Source organism: Barbus barbus, assembly GCF_936440315.1.
Source record: "Barbus barbus genome assembly, chromosome: 9".
Classification (NCBI taxonomy): Eukaryota; Metazoa; Chordata; class Actinopteri; order Cypriniformes; family Cyprinidae; genus Barbus; species Barbus barbus.
Window position 1 is genome coordinate 19081573 of NC_136737.1, and position 24113 is coordinate 19105685.

At 37.0% G+C, this 24113-nt stretch overlaps 1 protein-coding gene across 1 annotated transcript in view; it reads left to right on the plus strand.

Moving 5' to 3' along the window:
- Window positions 1–23344, plus strand: part of ahr1b (aryl hydrocarbon receptor 1b) — a 49216-nt gene extending 25872 nt beyond the window's left edge. The window contains exons 3-11 of the mRNA XM_079424967.1: window positions 6492–6607; window positions 11138–11227; window positions 12529–12655; window positions 13179–13312; window positions 14926–15128; window positions 15249–15358; window positions 15931–16072; window positions 16239–17754; window positions 21145–23344. Coding sequence (XP_079281093.1) covers window positions 6492–6607; window positions 11138–11227; window positions 12529–12655; window positions 13179–13312; window positions 14926–15128; window positions 15249–15358; window positions 15931–16072; window positions 16239–17754; window positions 21145–21306 — 2600 coding nt within the window. The 3' untranslated portion in view covers window positions 21307–23344. The remainder of the gene's footprint in view (window positions 1–6491; window positions 6608–11137; window positions 11228–12528; window positions 12656–13178; window positions 13313–14925; window positions 15129–15248; window positions 15359–15930; window positions 16073–16238; window positions 17755–21144) is intronic.
- Window positions 23345–24113: the final 769 nt, after the last annotated feature.

The following is a 24113-nucleotide window of genomic DNA, read 5'->3' on the forward strand; positions in this document are numbered from 1 at the left end:
GATAATGTACAGATAGGCTCATTTATATTTGTAATTATTCTATATTTTATATTGCAGTTGCCATTGGAATGGTTTCACAAATGTTTTTTTTTCTGTATATATAAAAATGTTTCAAGAGTAGAACTCTTGATCAGAGTCCATTAAAACTCCATCTTTAATGATTCAGTAGCCATTTCTTCCTGTTTTTAAGCTTACTTTCTGTCACTGAGGTCATTTGCTCCTCCCTCTGACACAATTTCACCCCTTCATGAATAATTCATTAATTATACTAGTTTCTCTTTAGACCTGAGTGATACTGTGACTAGCATGCTAACTGTGACTAGCATGCTAACTGTGTTGGACAACATTTTTTTTTTTTGCATAAACTGATCCTAAAACCAAACAGCAACATTTTTAGACTGAAATAGTGTGTGGTAACAATGTTTATACAATTCCAGTTTTATGTTCTTTGCTTGTTTGTTTTGTTTTAGCATCTGTATGAGTGAGTTTAGCGCACCTTAGCGTTTAGCAGGCCTCTGTATCCCAGCGTTTAGCGAACCTTTAAGCCACAGTTGAGTGAGCTGTTGCCAAAAAAGCCAAATAGAAGGGGGAGGGAGTGAAAAAGAGAGCAAGTGTGACTCTTTTACTTGCGAGTCGTTTGTCTGTGTGCGCTGAGAGACGTGTGTTGTGATGTTTTTATCGTTTGCTGGCTGTCGCTCTCGAGCGCTGTGTTCAGCCAGGGTCAGCAGAAATTTAGTGATCTTCTCAATCCCTCGTTCTGCTCACAAACGCCCACATCTGCCATCGTGATGTCATCAACACGTGACGTGCCACTTTGGATGGAGTGTTAATATTTGATACCCACCATAGCCTCTTTCTCTTTATGCCATTCTCGTGCTCTCCTTTTATCTTCCTCAAAAAAAACAAAAGACAGAGCACTTCCTTTTACAGTCTTTTACCTGTAGCTAAGAGAAACGAGAGAGAATGATATTAGAATAAATGTAATCGTATATTAAAAGTTGTTTCTGAATATAAATTCAGTATGTATATTCTCAACCAGGATCTAATCTACATTTGTTTTTGTTTTTTAGGCCACGCCTGTTAATGTAGAGTTAATGGCTGATATATATTTATTAGCTGATATCTGAAATATATATTTATATTGAGAGAGAGAGTAAATATGTGACATTTATTAATAATTTGATTAATATCATGCTATCATAAACATAATGCTGCTATATGTTCATTATTTTAATAAATTTTATAACAGAAATATTAAAAACAAATAGATATTAATGTTTTCACACGCACACAGGTTTAGTGGTTTTAGTGGTTTTTCATTTAGCATATATAATTAAATAAATAATGTAATACAGATGATATATTTCCCTTATATTTTATTAAATATTATATAATATATTACTCTCTTATATATTATATTTAATTATCTATCTATCTATCTATCTATCTATCTATCTATCTATCTATCTATCTATCTATCTATCTATCTATCTATATACAATGTTTTGTTAATAATGTTTAATTTAATAATAATGTAATAATGTAAAGGAATAATTTATTTAATTTATAAAAAAAAAGTAATTCTGCTGCTGTTAATTATTTTATCTCTTTTGTTTTTAACAAAATATTTAAATGTTTTAAAATAATAAAAATATATTTTGTGTATTTTCTGTGTTTATTTAAATGCACCTTTATATTTATATATTTTAACTTATTTTATTTTTTATAAAAAATAAAAAATAATAATATTTTAATAGTTATTTGTTAAAATTATAATTACATCTCTTCATTTTTCCTACTAATAACATAATGCTGACATTTGAAGTACTTGATTCATATTTCCCCTTCAGCTGTTTTGACTCTGCCTGTAAACCACAAGAAATCAAGCCAAAACATTTAGCGCAGGTTTTCCAGAGCCTTCGTCCCCAGAGATGCTGCACGCTCAGGGGCGTGATGTGCAGTGACCAACAACGGCACAGCTACATAAACACAGTAAAAACCCCACAGCATGAGCGTGTGGACAAGCCCGGAAACCCTCCCAATCCCTTCGAAGGGAATCACTAACTCATCTGTCACCTGATGTACGATGACACTCGGCTATATTAATTTCAAGCGCTTACAGCGTACATTAAGAATGCCTTTAAGAAAATAAAGCCTTTAAGACCATTTCAAGAATATGTAATGGTCTTATAAATATGCTAAGAATATATATTAAACATTTTGCATAAAGAACTTTTTTTAATATTTTTAATTATATTTTATTTATAATTGATTTTATGTATTGTTATACTTTGTTTTTGTTCACAATTTTTGCGTCACTTTTTATTATTGTTATTTTGATTTTGGGTTCTTTCATGTTTTTGTTTCTCATTTGTGTGTGCATATGACACAGTGTCATTGGCATACATGCATATGTGGTTGCGTGCGGAGTTGGGTCTCATTTTTGCCGTGGCCCTTCACCCTTTGTCTCCAGCTCTATGAGACAGGAGCTAAAGATCATGGGAACGGGGACTTAAACATCCCGTCTCCCTTTGAAGCATACAAGAAGGATTGTCAGGGGCACCGAAATGCTCTTTGCCTCCTATTTTCAGCGCTAACTGCTGCTATGCTTGCTATGGTCATAACAAAGCCTAATCTTCTTAAATATGCTATGCTAAAAACATTTGCGTGACTGACAGGTAGTTACTTTATATAGGTAAGTGTGCTAATGCCCTAAGAACATTGTGAACATTCAAATGTGCTAGATCAAAATGGCTGCTTTGGCAAAATGTTAAAAGGATAGTTCACCCAAAAATGAAAATTCTGTCATTTCTGTCAAAAACTCACCCTCGTGTCGTTCCAAATCCATAAGACCTTCGTTCATCTTCGGAACACAAATTAAGATATGTTTGATGAAATCCGAGGATCCATAGACAGCAATGTAACTACCATGTTCAAGACCCAGAAAGGTACTAAGGACATCATTAAAATAGTCCATGTGACATTAGCGGTTCAACTGTCATTTTATGAAGGTACGAGAATACTTTTTGTACTTTTGTACTTTTACATTTTGTGCATGTAAACAGTGCGTCTTCAACGTAAGCAGCAGCATGCGCATGCGTTGTTTACATGCAGAGGAAAGCATGTGCATGCATCATGATACTCTCCACAATGATGAGGAGATGAGGAGGAGAAGTATTGAATAAAGTTTTTTTTTTTTTTTTTCATTGCACACAAAAAGTATTCTCGAAACTTCTTGAAATTACGGTTGAACCACTGATGTCACATGGACTATTTTAAAGGGGTTCTATTATTATTTTCACTTTTTGAATTTTAGTCAGTGTGTATTGTGTATGTTTGGGCATGAAAAGATCTACAAAGGTACAAATCTCAAAGTCCATTCCAAACAGAGGTATTTTGTTTTTAAAAAATCCCTTTTCAAGAACTGCAACGAACTGACTACAGCGTTGGTTTCTGGTGTTTGTGATATCACAAAGCGGTCCATTAGAATATCATTCAAATAAATCCCGCCTATGGAAATTCGAATGGGTGGGGAGAACGCTTGGTTGAGCACTGCACGTTTCAAAATCGAAACCCGGTGCAGGTGTTTTTATATCACTGCATTTCTGAAGGAAATCGACTATCTTAATAAAATTTGGGATGTCATTTTCATTTCATCTTGCATGTAATGTCTGATTAAGCAGCGTTTGTGAGCGGAGCTCTGCTTTGTGTATAGCATTACCGGGGAAACCTCGATCTCTACCACTCCAACAGCGGGTCCTGCTGGCAGAGAATTAATTTGCATATATATGCCACTACAAATAGTGTAAGTCTGTGAGACTACGGTATAAATAAATTCAACTGTATAACAGTTTCACTGCAATTCATGTTATAATGTTAGAATTAAAGAACAATAAGCATAATACATGTTACGTTGCACTTATCTGTACATAGTAAATGCAGTTATTTTTAAGCTGTTGTTGACATTCTCTCTAAAACGTGATTTTAGCCAAAAGAAAACAACCACAATAACATTACCACTTTAATATGTCTTGCAATATCCATGCGTGCAAAGGTTCTGTGCGATCCTCTTGTTCAATATTCTCGAGGTCTGGAACGACATGAGGTGAGTAATTAAAGGAGAAGTTCACGTCTATAAACGTTTCCTGATAATTTACTCACCCCCATGTCATCCAAGATGTTCATGTCTGTCTTTCTTCCGTCACAAAGAAATTAAAGTTCTTGAGAAAAACATTCCAGGCTTTTTCTCCATATAGTGGACTTAAATGGTGCTCAGTGGGTTTAAGGTCCAAATTGCAGTTTCAATGCAGCTTGAAAGGGCTCTAAACAATCCCAGCCGAGGAATAAGTGTCTTATCTAGCGAAACGATTGGTCATTTTCTTATATTTATACACTTTTAACCACAAATGCTCATCTTGCACAAGCTCTGCGAAGACAGAATTTTCATTTTTGGGTGAACTACCCCTTTAAAGTTGATTCTGGACTTTCCGCTCCAGAAGAGCATGAGTTCTCCATGGGGGCACCAAGGTTTAACAAAAACCATAAATGTTTAGAAAAATAGTTGTGGCCCCCTAATGCATTGTTCAACGCAGCCTTTGAACTCCGAGTTGGGGTTAATTGAGTTTGACACCCGTGGCGTATGTAAACGCTGATATTGGTCACACTTATTTCACGCTACAACAGAGTACATTGTGAGGTTTTTGAATGGTAAATGGGAAACAGACTAAAGCAGTGGTGGTCAAACCACTTTATTATGAAGTGATTAACTGGTTCAGACGAATTATGTAAATTATTTTTACCCTTTATTTTTAAACAAATATTGTAATATAGGTTTTTTTTTATCTTAATTTTATTTTTTGTTTTAATTATATAGACAAAACCATTCAAAATTAAAATACATTTGCTATTGTAAAATTTTACATTTTAAATTTATTTTAATTAAATGATAAAAAATTAATTATAAAACAAAAAACTGCAAATAGGTTTAAGAAAACTTAATCCGAGATGTATTCTATGAAAAAAAGTCTTAGCATAACATTTTTCTTGACTGTGTCCTCATGTCTCAAGGAATAACATCAACCTCTGTCACTCATTGCATCATGTCTCGACAGGGGTCAGGGGTCACGATAGGTCACGCGGCAGGACTATTAAAAGAGTCAGAGGTTGCCGAAGGAGAACAAAAGGAGCCACGTATAATCATCAAATGCTAGTTTTCATGACATCTTGAGAGGCATTTGCTTGAGTGAGTTTATGGTTGTGGAACTAATTGGTGCAAATAGTAGTTCAGCTATTGTGGACCTTTTCGGACGATGACAACAACCAAACGTTCAAAACTGTGCTGAGCACTTCACAGTTTAATATCAGCTACAAGACGCTAATAAAATATGACACATTTGCTTATGTCGTTGCCAGGCGGTTAGGAGCGAGAACGAGGTGACATTTCTCTCACCGTGCCCAAATGCGTTTTCCACGTATGTTCTCACAAGTGAAAAGTGCTTCCTCTTTCCTTTTCTGTCTCGCTTTCTCTCTGTCAGTGAAAAAGCTTTTCATATCCCTGTTCTCCTGGCCTGGCCTTTCTCTCTCCATTTCCCCTGTCGTTTGTAGGTCAGTTCCTCCTCTAATGCTCAACAGAGTTTGTCTTGTCCTGAGAGAGGGCCACACAGAGCAAATCCATTACTGGCCAAGACGAAAACAGCACAGACTCATTTTTCGAGCGCATTTTGAATACTAAGTGGAAGAAAGTATGAAGTGCCTTAAATTACATTTGAAGTGATTTTTAGATATTAAAATACTTTTTTCCTGTCAGTTTAATAAGTAATACATTACCTATTTGTAGGTTGAGATCCTTAAAACAATGTGTTTCTGTGGTGATTTCAAAACATTGCTGTTTCTGACAAATTCTGACCAGCCTGGCATGGTAGCAGTGGATCAGCCAATGGCGTGAGTTTGGGGCGGGGCTATCTGTCTGTCTCACCAGTGGCAGAGTGTGTGAGAAACCTGTTTGAAAACTGTATTTTAACTGAATATAACATAATTTAACTAATGGAGACTTTGGTTTGGTTTGATTTTGGTTTGTGTTTCTTCTCAACAAAGTCTCAAACTCTGCTCAGTTTCTGTAAAATCTGTAATAAAGTCAGAGATCTCAATATAACAACAAAGATATCCATATGCTAACCATATTAATAATTCTCTGAAATCGTTTGAATATCAGCAAATGGCTAATTTGTGTCTGTTTGAATTTCTCGTAATGAATTTTGGTAAAACACCCTGAGACAAAGCTGATACTTAAATGAGATTCGCACGTTAACACTTCTCATTTGAACTGAACTGAATGTGGGTCTGTTGCATTGCGCCACTACCGTTGCTTGAAGCATAAGTTGAAAATTTGTTCAAATACAGTAGTAATAGTAATGCTTCACGTAATAAAAACTACTAATTACAGTTGTACAACATACATAGTGTATTTTTTATTTATCTTTTTCTGTCAACAGTTGCTCTGAAAAACCACAACTCCAATGGTTTGTCAGCAAACAACAGTAACCATGACAACATTAAAGCGACGGGTTTGGTTGACGGCTTGCTGCATGAGGGAGAGCTCCTACTACAGGTCAGAAGGACAAACGTGTGTGTGTGTGTGTGTGTGTGTGCGCGTTTTTGTGACAAATGAGGGCATATATTTGTATAATGACACGGGTATGACAAGGTGAAGGTGACTTTTCAGGACATTGACCCATGGCCCCACTTTTCAAAGCACTTATAAATCATACAGAGTGAGGTTTTTTGGGGGAAAGTTGAAGTTTCCTGTGAGAGCTTAGTTTAGGTGTAGGGTAGGTGTAGAGCAATAGCACATACAGTTTGTACAGTATAAAAACCATTACGCCTATGGGATGTCCCCACTTTTCACAAAAACAAACGTGTGTGTGTGTGTGTATGTGTCTGTGTATTTATATGGTGCCCATGTGCCGTAAGTGTGTTATAAAGAGTCCTTTAAAGCGATGTCCTCGAGGAGGAGGAAAAGAGGAGGAGAAAAGAGGAGAGGCTATTTCTGCCCAGCGTTGTTCTCATTTCAGACACTTAGGCATGAATAATGCACAGATAGAGCTCTCATGTATTATAAAGGAAGGATAAAATAAGAGGTAGAAGTATTCTCTTTTTTTTTTTTCTTTGAAAGTTTTCCTTCCTTTACTTCTATTTTTTCTGTCCTTTCTTCCCGTCTGTTTTTCCTTACTTTCGGTCTTCAATTGATCCATCTCTTCCTTCCTTCCTTCCTTCCTTCCTTCCTTCCTTCCTTCCTTCCTTCCTTCCTTCTTTCCATCAACCCATCTCTTCTTTCCTTCATTCCTGTCTATTTCTTTCTTGCTTCCTGTCATGCTCCATCCTTCTTTCTTCCTTCCTATCATTCGATCTGTCTATCTATCTGTCTATCTATCTATCTATCTATCTATCTATCTATCTATCTATCTATCTATCTATCTATCTATCTATCTATCTATCTATCTATCTATCTATCTATCTATCTATCTATCTATCTATCTATCTATCTATCTATTCAATTCATTTGCTTTATTGGCATGACATACTTAGATACATATTGCCAAAGCATTGTACATAGCATAATAAAAACAAAAATATATAATATATATCCATAAATAAACAAAACAAAACAAATGTAAAATACATCCATATATATATTTATATAAACATTAATGGTACTACTAATGCAGATGTGTTCACTCTTTACTTCTTAGTTTGTGGCATTTATAAATATGTTGTGCTACCAAAGAGGAAGCAGGTCCTTCAGCGAGTAATATTCTTAATTTTTCATTTTCATGAAGTGACTGGAACTCAGGAATAATCTGCTGTATTTGACTGTACAGTGCGTCTCTTAAGGACGTGTATTTGTCACAGTGGAGGAGAAAGTGTTCCTCCGTCTCAACTGATCCAGATCTACATTCGTTACAGATTCGCTCTTCTTTAGGTAACCACGTCTTTTTATGTCGTCCTCTTTCTATGGCCAGCTGGTGGTCACTCAGTCTGTACTTCTATCTCTCTCTCTCTCTCTCTCTCTCTCTCTTTCTCACTCACTCTCTCCCCTGTGTTGTGTATAGTTGTGTGTGTTGTGTGTGCTGGACTGTGAACGATGCAGTGGTACATATTTGATAGTAATGCTTCCTGACTGCTGTCCTCCCTCCCCCTCCTGCCCCGCGAGAGCCCCGTGTGGGCTGTTCTGCCAACCAACAAGCCGAAATATTTATATTGAGCGCTGCTACTCGGCCATGTTTTCTGAGTGTGTTTGGACCAGGTGTGTATGTATGATTGAGTATGTGTGTGCCTGTTGGCATACAATGCATATGTTCAGGCAAATGAGAGGGACGCTGGAATATACCCTATAAACTGCTGTACCATTCAGGGTGCGGTAACGCACATTAATTCTTGTGGCTCTTTGCTTCATGTTGCAGCACATTATTAAGTATTATCTGGCAAAGACGATCACAGATTAAAGTGGATTAGGTAATTCAGTGATTTATTCCTTGTTGTTTTATCATATCATGTTAGGGTTCAGTTTGTATTTAGAAAGCGTTTCCAAAACAAACACAAGCACAGCCTAAATAAAACATTCACAGGATTTCAAGAGAGCCCTTATTTCCACTCAGACTGAAGTACAGTGCTGCACTTTGGGAATGTTCTGTGAATCTGTGTTTGTTTTCTTATTATTGATATTATTAAAAGTACCACTTTCTATGTTGTTTTAATTATAGTAGTATTATCAACATATAATGTTAGCCTAGGTTTCAGAATTTAGCAGTAATTTTATTTCGTATTTCATTTAAAAATATAAATGTATTTCATATTTTTAAAAATGTTCTCAAAAGAACCAGGTACTTGTAAAAAGTGAAACATTATACTTAGACTCTCTTTCAGAGCATAAATCTCTGCTTTTTTCTTTCTCTACTGAAGTCCATACTGCCAAATCTACATATTTCCACAACAAGACCAACAGTGCTCCAGACACACATAATCTCTTAACACCTCACACCACAGGAACATCTGATAAGATAATCGGGACATTACCTAGGATTGTCCGAAGGGCATTTGGCCCAAAATCAGCCCTTCTTGTGGTGTGTACCCAGAATTAGTTTGATTTTGATAATGCTGATAATTTGAAGTATTGTTCATTCTTAGTTCATGTTAACTACACTAGTTAACTAATGTTAACTACTGAACCTTATTGTGAAGTGTTACCATTTATATAAATGTATCTGTATACAATAAAGCCACAATACCAACTACCAATAGGAGGTTTCCAGCCGACAGCACAAATTAATTTTGCCTATGTCACAATTTGAGGTCAATCCGGCCCTGTATTTGATACTGATTATGTTGCCAAATTGGTTTGGAACAGTTGTTGAATAAACAATTAAACTGAACATGCCTGTCTATTTGCTTGACTGACAGATTTATTGATCACTGAGAGAGCATTAACTTGGTATGATGTTGGTTCAATAGAATTTTTTATTTTATTTTTTTAAATAGCTTGGATGTAGTAAACTACTTTTGCTATGTTGCTGTAGCTTAGCTTGCTACATTTCAATGTAGTGAAGCTTCATTTAAAGAAGAGTAACTGTTAGCTTAACTCACTACATTTTCCAAGTAGCTTGCCCAACACTGTATATAAAACAGCCACGGGCTCAGCACCCTCCTACTTCCACTCACTATTATGAATCTACGACCCCTCCAGAAGTCTGAGATTGCTGAATCCCTGACAATTTTCAAGCGACAGCTGAAAACTCATCTCTTTCGACATTACTTGACTTCATCCTAAATTAAAAAAAAAAAAACTTTGTATTTCTCTTTATCTATTTATTCCTTCCCTTTCTAGCTTGTACTTATTTGAACAATGCCCGAAACTTGGTATTACGAACACTTCCTGTGTCTGTTTGCCTCTTTAAGAAGAATCGCTTTATGGATCCCCAATTGTAAGTCGCTTTGGATAAAAGCGTCTGCAAAAGACTAAATGTAAATGTCAGAGGCTGTCCACGCTTGGTCTAAACCTGATTACCAGGTCACACTCAGTGCTCAAGCTTTTTATTGATGGTGGATGTGTACAGTGACTCCACATTATAGCCGTACACAGTTGTTTTTGTATTGTCTGTGGATGTGTCAGATTACCATAATCACAGATCCACACTTAGAGCCCACCAGATGGTGATGAGCAGCAAAATCCCCTCCACAAAAATACACAAGAGTACAAGAGTGCATGCTCACACACAGTGTTCAATGACAACATTAAATTGACACTATTTACTTTCTCACTAACTGTTTTTAGCACTTGTGTCTAGAATCTTTCATCAAAATCTATAGTAATACATTTATTTATTTATTTATTGCATATTTAAATATTCAGTCAATGTTTGGCTGGATTACCATGGTCTATTTTTTTCCATCACATATATATAGCTAATATTTCTTATATTAAGCTGCCCAGTTAAGAGAATCCTTTTAATGTGTTTTTTTTTTTTTAACAAGTGAACTTAAATTATGGGAGCTGTTATTGTGAAGCTCTTTCTTCGTGCCATTTTACACTGATTCCAGGTTTGTCTTGTTTAATCATAACTTTTAGTGTATTTTCAGTGTATTTCAGTGCTCTGCCACAACTTCTTGTTTTAATAGTAAATGCATCAACACAGGAAAGAAAACTGTACTTGTGAAGTAATTTTGGAGTTCTTAAAAAATAGAGAATAAAGTAGTGATTTATATATTTATAAGAGCAGGTTTTCAATCAGCTACGGAAGTCAGAAAAGTCCGAATTGAGAGATGTAATTTTAGAATTCTGAGGGAAAAAGTCAGAATTGCGAAATATAATTAACCCAATGTAATTTTAGAATTCTGAAGCAAAATGTCAGAATTGTGAGATATAATTTAAAATTGTGAGATATAGATTTGTAATTTCAAGAAAAAAGGCAGAATTATATCTTGCAATTCTGACTTTTTTCCCTCAATTCCAAGTTTATATCTTCAAGTCTGAATTGAGATACTTTTTTTTTATTCTGTGGCAGAAACAGGCTTCCTTCTTTATGACCAATAAACTAATACTTTTATTTCCTGGCTTTGTTTGTTGAATTGTTTATGGTCACAGGCTCTCAATGGCTTTGTGTTGGTGGTGACCGCTGAAGGGATCATTTTCTACTGTTCTCAAACCATCCAGGATTACTTAGGATTCCACCAGGTAATTATCCTTCTCAACAGTCTATTACATAAACACATATGTATCATATAGCCATTGTTCTAATACTAATCCAATATACAGCTGAATTACATTCACTATCTTTGGGATATGAGTTATGAGATTGGATGGTGCTATATATTTCCTCACTAAACATACTTAGACTGGAATTAAACATTTCGGAATATTTTGTTTCAACATGTTTTTAAAAAGTGTAAAAAAAAAAATGCTACTTGTCACGTCACTCTTGATGCAAATAGGCTATTTTGTAGTCGGGCTACTTACTGTATGCAGTTAAATTATGGGCAAACCAGGCATGACATAATGAGTTTTCAGCGGTCAGGACACAGTTTTAATCTGATTGATAAGTATGCCCTGTACGTACACTTTCCCAGAATCAATATTACGTCAGACTCAGCTGTCGGATAATCATTCCATACTTCTCACCTCTATTCTTAGTGCACACACACACACACACACACACACACATAAATGCTCATCAGATCTGCCTAATACTGATTAATACTGCAGTGTCTCTCTTGAGCAACAGTTTGAATGCGGTAGAAATTGAATGCGCTTAATTAAATAGGCTTTACTCTGAGATTCAGTCTGGCACGGCGTAATCCAATTCATCATAATTTACTTATGAATTATCCAACTGAGACATCACTATATTTGTTTACTTTATGTGCTTACGATGTCCTTCTTTTGTTATAGGTTTAATGTGTTTAGATGAAAAAAGAGGAAGTTTGATGGCAGGTCAAAGTTTATGCTGTCAGACATGGGATTTTTCAGTGAATACAATGTAAAAATGTAAGAACTGAAAAGGAAATTGATGAAAAATATGACAGTGACAGTATTTTCATTCATCATTATATTGCATTATATTTCTATTCATCAAAGAATCCTGAAAAATTACATCACAATTTCCACAAAAATATTAATCGGCACGACTGTTTCCTAATGTTTCCTAAACACCAAATAAGCATGATAAAGGTTTCTGAAGGATTATGTGACACTGAAGTCTGGCTGCTAAAAATTCAGCTTTGCATCACAGAAATAAATTACATTTTGAAATGTATTGGAACAGAAAACAATCATTTTAATTTATAATAATATTTCACAATGTCACTGTTTTTACTGTATGTTTATTAAATGTAGCCTTGGTGAGCTTTTCAAAAATTTTGAATGGTAGTGTATATATTTGCAGTTGGTTCTAAAACTTTTTAAACCCATAAAGTTATACATCCTTTAAACTTAATTCTCTCACAATGTTCCTCTTCATTTCTCCCTCGGTCTCCCAGACGGATGTGATGCATCAAAATGTGTTCGAACTCATTCATACTGAAGACCAACAGGCCTTCAGAGACAACTTGCACTGGGCCTTGAACCCGCCTTCAACCAGCACGCAGACAGAAGAATCCCCACAAGGTCAGGAAATGTATAATTTTATATAATGGTACCACTATATTGGGTTATTTTTACCTGAAATTTAGCAAAAAAGTGTTTATTTATTAAAAAACCATGTGGTAGTGTTGATGTTTTGATACACTACCATGAATTACATGCTTTAAAAATGAAAGGCACTTTGTTTCATTGACTTTTTAGAAAGAACTTAATGGATGCAAACCAAAAAATATGATTATTCATAACAAATTCATGATAAAAGACCCATAGCACTTCAAATTAATAGTTTACAGCACTCGAGTTAGGAGAGCGAGATCTTTTTTGGGGGGGGGGGGGAATGAGAGGAGGGTGGTTTGACCTTTAGTGGAAGCTCCTGTAGTTGCAAAATAAATGTTAAGGTAACTAAAACGTCCATTTTAATTAAGGATAACAGCAAACAGAAAGGATGAAAACAGAAACAGTGGTTAGTGGATAATCCAATGATGAACCCCGGTTGAAAAGGTTTAGACATGCTACCGACTCTCAAGTTCTTTTTTGTTTCTCTTAGATGGAGATCCTTCCCCAAGTATGTCGCTGGTGACGTGCAACCCTGACCAGCTGCCTCCCGAAAACTCTTCTTTCCTGGAGAGAAATTTCGCCTGTCGTTTCCGATGCCTCCTAGACAACTCTTCGGGATTCCTGGTCAGTGTCAAACAGCTAAAGCTCTCCTTTTGCTCTCAAAACCTACACAGGAACGTCGTACTTCGACTGATTCAGAAGTGCTCTTGGAATTTAATATTAGTATGATGGAAAATATCTTGCTATTCAAAGTCTCTAAACCCCGATGTTCCAGATTACAGAGTGAGTTAGCATCTAGGTTAGCACAGCTAACTTTGAGTTGGATTGCGCCTCGGGCATCCACAGAGATCTGAATTGTTGGAACACCTCTGTAATCCGTCTTTAAGGAGCAGTAAGGTCATGGGGAACAGGTTTCAATTCATTCTAAAATAAATAGAGCAAAATAGTAAACATAAATTAAAGCTAATTAGAAGAAAGCCAGGCTTTAGCTACAGTATGGAGCACAATAGTGACCACGAACTACTTCAGCTGTCTTTATTTCAAAAGTATTTTCCCATTCTTTCTCCAGCCAGACAGCTGTCTCTTTCTTTGCTAATCTTGGCAACGCGGTAGTGAAGAGATACGTATGCGTGCAAAGCTCTGTACTCTTGCCCTTTATTCCTTCAGTCTCTCTCTCTTTTACTTTCTTTCCCCTCCACTCCATCTTTACCAAATCCATCTCCCTCAAGAATAGCATGACTACACTTAGCTTGTCAGGAGCAGACCGCTAACAGGGGTCTCCCCATGTGCTCAGAGAAATTTGTTAGCATGAGCTAAAAATACAAGCCACTTAACTCTTTTCCATTACGTATTTTTTATTTGTTGTCCTCTTGGCATTTTTAATGCAACCATTAATTTCTCTTGGGAGGTTCACAATGAAAGCATAATTATGGCCAATTAGCTTCCTCCGTGATTATTTAATTGACACGCCCCCAACTCAGAAAGTCATGCTGAAAGCTCCGTTTTTATTTTGCGCCAAATGAAATACAGTTTGACAAATGTTTTCTGTTTGTATATGTGAATGCGTGTCTCTGTATTAATGTTTCGTGAAGTCATTGCCGAACTGAGACACTTGTTGTATAGACTTATATAAGCAGAACTATTTTAAATCAGGCATTACGCAAAAGGAACAACTAACCCAGAAATTAAACGATTTAAAACAATAGGATGTCAAGAGCTTTCCAGCCACAAAATGTGTATTGTAATTTTATGTTTGTGCATATTCATAATCTCCAGCAGTCAGAACAAAAGCTCTAAGGCTCTAAGCAAACATTCAGCTATAACACATTCTGGACAGGTCATAGCCTTCATTAATAGATGACCTGAATTGAGCTCTATTGCCCACACTGAGTCAGAGACAAATTATGTGGTTCGCCAAGGGCACGCCAACAAAATCATCAGCTCCAGCTGTGTATGTACATACATTGTGTGTGTTGGTTATGTATGTTCTTCATGCAAATGCATTATGACATGATTTTTTTGTTTGTTCTGCATGTCATCTTTTTATTATTCTTGTTTATTAGCTATTTTGTTGTAGTTATTATTAGACTGTAGTCTTTTATTAGACTGTGTAGTTTGAAGTTTATGTTTTTAAATTCCAAATTTAAACTAAATTCCACTTTGATAATTTTTCAAGTTATGCTTTTTTTTTGTATAGGAGCTATTCCAATGTTTATTTTTATTTATGCCCCATCAAGGCCCTGAATCTTCAAGGACGTCTGAAATTCCTGCATGGGCAGAACAGTCGACTGGATGACGGAGGCCAAATGCCGCCCCAGCTCGCCCTGTTTGCCATAGCGACACCCCTACAGCCTCCTTCCATAATGGAAATCCGAACCAAGAACATGATTTTCAGAACCAAACACAAGTTGGACTTCACCCCAATGGCCTGTGATGCTAAGTAATGATGGACATTTCTTTTGAAAGAGTTGTAACATGCACTGTATACATGTGTATATCTCCATAAGTACAATAGAAAATGGTGTAAGAACCACTGATGTTGATTTTGCCTGTGTTTTAGGGGTAAAATCATTCTTGGCTACACCGAGGCAGAGTTGCGAGTTCGAGGTTCTGGGTACCAGTTCATCCATGCAGCTGATATGCTGTATTGTGCTGAGAACCATGTCAGGAGTAAGATTTTCATTTTGAAGATGCTACATAACTAATAATATGATTGTCTGAATTACGAGAAGATTAAGAAATAGATGAGTTGTCTTTCTGCTGATGCATGCTGACATTGTTGCCAAAGGCTTGGTTTCTAAAATAAACTAGTGACACTAAAAGACATTAGCACTGTGCTCTTGGGCAAATGCTTGAACAAGTGACAGTACTCTTATTCAGTGTGGGTCACAGGAGATAATCCATAGATGTTATGACAGGAAGTGAAATCGACTGATAATATAAATTGTATGGGCAGGACTTGGTGAATTTAGATTTTGAATTCAGAAGTGGAGAAAGAGAGACAGACAGACAGAGCAAGAGACAGGAGGGGAGGAATGTTTTCCCATAATCCCAAAGATTATGGAGGAGATTTGATAAATCCTTGACGTTAGGAGTAGAACTAGAGCCTTAAATCCAGTCAAAGCAGTAATTCAATATGGAGCCAACAGCCTATAGCAGAAAAAAGGAACAAGGCAGAAAAATCTGGTCTTTATATTTCAACTAATAACTGGGTTTACAAACTGTTGCATAATCTATTGCAGTGATCAAGACTGGAGAAAGTGGCCTGACTGTGTTTAGATTGCTTACAAAGGACAACCGTTGGAAATGGGTACAAGCTAACGCTAGACTCGTCTACAAAAATGGCAAGCCTGACTACATCATTGCCACCCAGAGGCCACTTGTGTAAGCATATTAGGGCTAATATTCATTTATATTTCTACACTAACAATTTACAAAATATTGATTTAGTTTATTAGCATGCTAACTGTTAAACAGCATGGCAAATTAGCAAGACTTTGATGAAAGTCCTTACATATCCACTGACAAGGTTTTTTATCCCTTTATTCAGAGAGGAAGAGGGCGGAGAGCATTTGAGGAAGCGATCTATGCATCTTCCATTCACCTTTGCTACTGGAGAAGCTCTGCTGTACCAAATCAGCTACCCCATGCCAGGCTTCCCCGACACCCTTCAGAGCAAAAGCAAGAACAACAAAACCAAAAAGAGCAAGGTGGACAAAAGTTCAAAGGATGATCTGGACCCGAGTTCTCTGCTGGGAGCCATGATGAGACAAGACGAGTCTGTTTATGTTTGCCAGCCTGCTATGGAGCCTAGAATGCCATTCCACAGTAGCCTCTTCAGTGAGCAAGGAGAGACTAGTACCTTATCATCTTCTGTGGAAAATGAAAATTGGAATCCAGTGCAGAATGGTGTAACTGCAGTCTCCAAACAGGAGCCATCATGTTTTGACCCACTACTCGCAACATTAGACTCTCTGTCCCTTGAAAATGAGGAAAGCTGCTCCAACAGTGAGCTATTCAGTGCCCTGGAAAACCTTGGACTCAATGCAGAGGACCTAGAATTGCTGCTTCTGGATGAGAGGATGATCCAGGTAGAGATTGAACCAGAGTACATCCCATCTCTGATCGATCTTCTCACCAACAACGAAATCCTTTCCTACGTTCAAGACTCACTGGAGAACCGGATAGAAGACTCGACGGATGCTCAAAACCGTGCTGTGGCATTAGATTCTGTTGAACCCCCTGAACCATGTTCTGCTTCCCAGTCAGCTTCTCAGATTACTTCCTCCATGCCTGATCCTCACGTTCCTTTCTGGCCACAAAAACAGATAACACCCATAGTTCATCTCTCACAACGTATGCAGCATCATCTCAATGGCCAGTCGGTTTGCCACAAAACCGAGAGCTGGATCCAGGCACCAATAGCTCAGGTGTCTACAACAGACTCTGAGACAACTACATTAACCCAGCATGATACTTTTTTGGTAAACTCAGTACTAGCTGTACACAATGGCCACGGGGTCCCTGAACAAGCTAACTTGAACTCTCAACTTGGTGACAAGATAACAGGAACTAGTAAAGCACAATCACAGCAATGGCAGCACAACCAGTTGCTTGGCCCATTCCAGTATAAACAAAAAACAGCAGTGAGTAGTGATACCCCTCCAAACGGGATCTACAGTGATCCCCAGTGGCATGGATACAACTTCACAGACCAGTTGGTCACAAATGGACCTTGTTTTCCTAATGACCAGATGGCACACACACAAACAGTGGGTACACATATTGATTACAATATAACTGACAATTCAGGGGTGGAGTTTACGATGAACATCAGTACAGCTGGGGATGTAGGGCAGTTTCAGGGAGCCATGGCCTCGTCTTCATCCTATCAGCAGGGTTATCAGAAACAGCAGCAGCAGCCAAAGGTCGCACCCACTTATTACGCCTCCTATGCCAAACAGAACTCCTCTCTGGAACATATCCTGGGATTAGCCCCGCCTTCAAACCTTCCCTCGTTGACAGATTATAGCTTGGAACTGACCCATGACGCCACACACAGTAAGGTAAGAATTAAGAAAGGATATAGTTGCGCAATGTGATTTAACCAAATTGGACAAGCTCCTGGATCAACAAAACATATAACAGCCAAACCTTATCCACCCCAAGTACACCCTCAAATCCTGATCTCAAATGGGAAATTATTGTCTATAAAAATGGTGTCATGCCCTTAACCCTAAAAACTGATTGGTTGATAGGAATGTTGTCCTAGAACCATCAAAGATGGATAAGGGGAAACCTCTTTTTTATTTACATTGTCAAGCTGGTATTGATTGCTGGCTTAGAAATATTGGCCACTAGAAATTTTATCAAAAGGGGTTTTGCACAGGAGGAAACTTTTCATAGGTGATACCTGCTTTTGGCGTGTTCACACCACAGGAACATATTGAGTTCTAAGAACTTTGTTTTGGGGAACTACATTAGCTCCTACTCCAGAGTAGGGTCTAAAACAGTTCTACGTTAGTGTACACTGATTGGCCAAATACATATGAAACACTGGCTACCCAGCATTTTTAAAAAACAATGTAAAAATATTTACTTCATGAACACAGCGATAGTGGCATCTAGATGCCTGTTGTCTGCAGGATTGGTGTACTTTTCTCAACATTGATGATTTGTATCACTGCAAACAAAACTAGCTTCAATCACGGCGTCCTCCATTCACCGGTTGTTGATAATTGTAAATGCCGCAAATAAAGACATTGAGAAAACTTTTTTGTGCGCAAAAAAAAAACTTTATTCAACCATTTATTTTCTTCCGTGTCAGCCTTTGATTAAGGTGACCGGAAGTAGCCCTCGATTAAAGTGGCCAGACGTGCCACTTTCCGGGGACACGTTCTACCCAGAATTTCTAAATTGCCTAAATTAACCAGGTTTTGAGTGTTTGCGCTGCTCAGATCGAACAGTGTATGACATCAAAGTACCATGAGAGCGATAGTGAGCAGAGCATACTGCTTCTTATGCTTTCGAATTACTCTTGCGGTACTTTGATCGTTATTTTAGGCAATTTAGAAATCCTGGGCAGATCGTGTCCCCAGAAATTGGCATGTCTGGTCACCTTGTCTTTCATGTACATTCACAAGAGTACCACGATGCATGCATGTGGTGCTGCTGAATTTGTGTTCCAGAGATGAACAAACTTTATTCAAGAATTTGTTTTCTTCCATGTCAGTCTCTACCGTGTGTTTAGCAGAGTACCACGAAGCATGTGTGTGCAGTAATGGCAGAATTTTAATTTTTGGGGTGAATATTTCATATAATGATCAGGACCATTCTGACCACCCTTCACAACTTTTGATTTTATGTGTATGTGCTGTTGAAACATCCCATATTGTCTAGTAGTGTAGTTTATAAAATATTCTGAACTCCAAACCATGATATGGCCCACTCCACCCCCTCCATATCTTTTTTCCATTGGCCTAAATGCTCACTCTGATCTAATTGTGCTCTGTATATGGGGCCAAGACCTAATAGGTCATGGCTAATGTGCTGAGATTGCATAATGCACAGTGACAGACCTACAGTACAAAGTCTTGGCAGTCTCTAGAGATTCGCTATGGGGCACCACACAGGTGGATGTTTGCTTTGCCTGCTGTGTTGCATTATTATGGTGACTGTGATTAAGATCGTAATCTTTGGCTTAAGAGTGTAAGCTTCCAGGTCAACCCACCAGCATCAGACAGACTTTTCCACAATACCGATGGCAGCCAACTGTAGCATCTAGTCCATTGTGAAATGGGAGCCTGAGGCTATGAACGAGAGATAGAGGAAGAGTAGCCTCCACAAAAGGACCGCTCATGCAGCAGGCAATATTCAGAGACCATGGGCCCCTGTCTGCACTCATTTATCCAGACGATCTTGCCTTTCCACATGTAGGGCACCATGTTGTGGTTCCACATGTAGGGATTGTGTTTTCTGTTGAAGGTTAGCAGTGCTTGCTAAGACAAATTTGGTGCATAATTCATCCCTTGTGCTACGGGCATGAATGATATCTCAAATAGTTCACCTGGCAGACAACTGAAACATAATCCCATAGACTGAAGATCTAGACCCCAAATACTATCAGGGTGAACTGTTTTGACTTTTGCTTGGCATTGTGTTGGTGACTTTTGAAAAAGGGGCTGGAGCAACTTTTGAAAGAAAACGAGAGATGAGGGAGGTACAGTTAGAAATAGAACTGAAATTGGAATTGCAATCATCAATGGAAGGGCAAGGTGAGAAAAAAAGAGAGACAATTCATTCCAGCACTACACTCTAGGCTTTGAGTTTTCTGAGTTGCGTGTGTTCAGGGTCATTGCTCTCAGCTTAAATGCCCAGTCAGGCGTGAGTAGCCATGACCTACAATCCAGCATCAACATTCCCTCATGCATACTAACACACTACACTGTCATATACTATAACTATAGGAGCTTTGTGATATAGCCAAAGATTTACTTACCATCTGCAAATGTGAACAATGAGTGAATTATGAGTTTTTAAAATAACATGCACTGACATTATACCGTGATGTCATTTTTTTTTTACTTTTACCCAGCTAATCTTTATGATTTGTGTTGGTTAGCATATTGTATGTGGCAGTTTGGACTTTATTTAGATGGCATGGAATTAGTTTTTTTGTTTCTGATTATAATCCTGGTTAATATATCTTGTGAGGACATTAAATGACCCCAACAAACACAACACCTGCAGTCCAGCTGCCGCTAAACTGCTTAAATAAGCAACTGGTGTGCTAGTTCTATAAGCTAGCACCATAAGTGAGCTCTGTAATTTGGATCAATAGCAGAGAAGTTGGTCTAATGCTAATGAAAGTTCATGGTTGCTCACTGTGGATTGCCATTTTTATTCTGTATTTACATTATATGATTTTCAAAAGCTGTTTTAAGCTAGGCTAACAGAAGTATTATAACTTCATCCCAAATAATGCACTTATACACTTTGTACTTATGCACTATGTCCTCAACCATGTAGAGTATGAATTATATAAGGTTATTTTGTCATTCATAACTGGAGTCTGACAGCCCCTCCCCCTTCACGACATAATTAAAGCTGCGACAGTTGATTGCATGAAGTGTTCCACATTCCACACTTAGTTTTTCATTTATCTAAGTGCATCATCCAGGTATTTAAAGTGCACTTTTTCTTTTTGGAATTTTCAGTGAACAGTACTTGCACTATTTATAGTAAAAAACGTCATAGGATAGTGCAAAATTACTCGATTTGGGATGCACCTCATGTTTTTAATTGACATTGACAAAATTATCAGTGCTAATCATCCCGTATGTCATAATTATTATTATTATCTATATTTTATAGATTTATTAAAAATGTATTTATATTTGTAACCTTTAGCCATTTAGCTAAATACTTCTAACATTTGTTTGTTTGTTTGTTTCCAGATGGAGACGGGCTTTATACTCAACTCCGCTAGTGTGGCCTACACAGGAAGTTGTTTGGTCCCCAACGGCAATGCAATGGCCACACCTGGCAACAGTCCCCACCCCCTTCCTGAGCCACTCCCACCTCCTCCAGACCCTCAAACCACTGGCTTCTACCTCTGAACACACTCAGTACAGATCCGTACGAAAAGATGCCATCAATCATGAGAAGACTGGCAAATAAATAATAAAAAAAGGCATTAAAAATGCAAATTTAGATTTTTTTAGTTGAATAAATTAATTTTAATTTTAATTAAAATGAGCCAGACTGACCTCTGGAATATCAAATTGCTGAATACTCCACCCAATATAATGTCATAGCACTCATTTATATTATTAATTCAGTTATGAATGAATTATGTATCAATTACAGTACATTTGGATTATTTCTCTCAGTGTCATTAATGCTTTTTGAGATGTAGGGAAATTTCTACAGTTGGCAGATGCAGTTGATCACTATTTGAGATGGTCCGTCTGTAACGTGCGTGTCGGGATATTTTTGTGTGTAAGTATGTTTGTGATGTCAGTCTCCATTAATTGGGCTTTATTCAAAATTGTTGGTAAATCTGTTTGCGTGACTTGCGATGCAACGTCTGTAAATCACGTAGGAGCATATGCAACGTATAGCTCTTACAAAACTGATTGTCCTGAAACGCAGTAAATGACTGATGTTTATATGAACAGAAGATTGGGATGCATATTTATTTATGGGACAAAAGCAAGGGTGTTACCTTCCGTTTACTGAAAGAATACTTATGTGCGATGTCAATAATAAAGCAGTTTAGCAGTATAAAAATAGAATCAGACCTTTTGTAGATGTCACTTGTAGATCTGAACCGTTCTCGCTATTACATTTTGTGAGATTAGATTTTGGAAAGATGATTCTAGATCAAATTCAACTTACCTTTTAGATACAGGTGTTCATGTGTATAGTGAATCCAGAACCAACCCAGTCTTGTGACGAACACGTAATAATTTGTTAACCAGTTGAATCAGATAAAGGCATAAAATATGTACATGCAAGTGGACTTGTACATGTTATATTGCCTTTAAATTGATTGGTTGATTTGTCTCAATTACAGTAAAAATTGCGCATTTTATACAAATATAACAATCAATTGAAGTAAAAATTGTACATTTTGTCCATGCCAACATGTACAATATATTACAATTTTTGCCACGGTTAACTCATACAACTTGTTTTGATTTGTCTCAATTGAAGTAAAAATCATACGCTTTGTAGGAGCGAACTAGTACAAACTACTATAATTTTTAATAAGGTTAACTCAAATTATTATGCGTTAGACATGAGACCATGTTGTCCAGAACTTATGCTTTTCAAAAACCAGGTTTGTTTTGTCCATGAAAAGAGATTCTGGAAGCTGAAATTGTTGAATGTGTTGAGTATATTGTAAAGCAGTTAAAAAAGAAAAAGAATATTTGGTGCTGCAAGGTGTTTAATGAATAATAATGTTAAATGTTATATTATTATGAACTCACAGAGAAAATGAATTTCCAGGCCAGCCTATTTGTTTTTAAGTTTCTTTTTAAATACATATATATACTGTATTTGCAAACATTTCCTGTAAGAGGTACCACTGGCTCGACTATGGATTCAAATTTCCTTTACACATATATGAGAAAACAATATGACAATCATTTACAAAATGTTTAAAGCGTTTGTAAATAGTCAAGAAAAAAAAGTTATTTCATATTGTTGTAAGCACTATTTTAAAGAGCACTGCAACCTAACCAGGTTTTACTTTTTTCTGGCACAAGATATAGGCTTCTAGAGAGATGTTTTTTGGAGTAAATATTGTATAATTATTTTCAGGTTGTGTGTTCTGTTTGTATATTTTAAGAAGTTTTACATTTTAAATAAAAAGAATATGGTGCCATACTGGTAAATTTACTTTCCAGAATTTAAATGTTTTACTATTTGCTTAGAAATTGTCATCCATGTCAATGGTTTGCCAGGTTTCTGTTTTTTTTAATCAATCATATTTGATTTTAAAAAAATCACGTTTGGATTTATTTTAATATTCTAACACACTGTAGTAGCATAGATAATAGGGTACATATGCAGTTTTGTCTTTTTGTCATTTGACTGCTTGTCGAAATGTACAATTTGGTCCTTTAATTAAAGAATTTGTGCAATCACAACATGCCTCAAGCTTTGAAGTTCTTCTGAATCTTGTCAACTGTCATTTGAAAGCATTTCTAGGTTCCACATTTTGTGTGTATTTGACAATATTTACAATTTTATCTCCCCGTGATCCAAATATCCATTTGTTTTCTACTAAAACCAATGAGTTCTATACCCAGCTGTAGTTCTACCAGCTTTGGCAAACTGGTCCAAATTTTTTATTAAGTTGGGGTGGGGCATGACCAAAGGAGTGAGCGTGATTTCCCCAAGTACAACATGTTCTTTGGAACAACATTCCAATCAACCAATCAGAATTGAAAGATAACTTTTCAGGAAATATCCAGGATCAACAAAAGATGTTGATGCAGGAACATGTCTTACTTGGCAAAATCACAGCGACCATCGAAAGGCCTGTCCTACAGTGCAATCAACACAACTCATCATTTTAAGAAATCGTAGGCTTTCAAAAGGTAACTTTCTAATGTCTCTCTTGCTTTTATGCTGATTAGAGTATTGAACTGTTAGCTTAGCAACATGCTAATGTTAAAACCTGCAGTCAACAGTGAGGCAAGCTTTCATTCACTTCATGAGTATAGGCCCTTTTCACATGACGTCACACAACTTCCGTTCTGACGCGAAGCAGGGTAATCTTACTACCGCCAGCATAGGAAAGCGCTATCCCTACCAGCATAGAGTTCACCCAGACGCTTGTACATCTGCCAAAAGTATGGTTAGAGGATGACTGCCGCTGTCTACCGTCGTCCTTATTCAAGGCGAGGCGTTT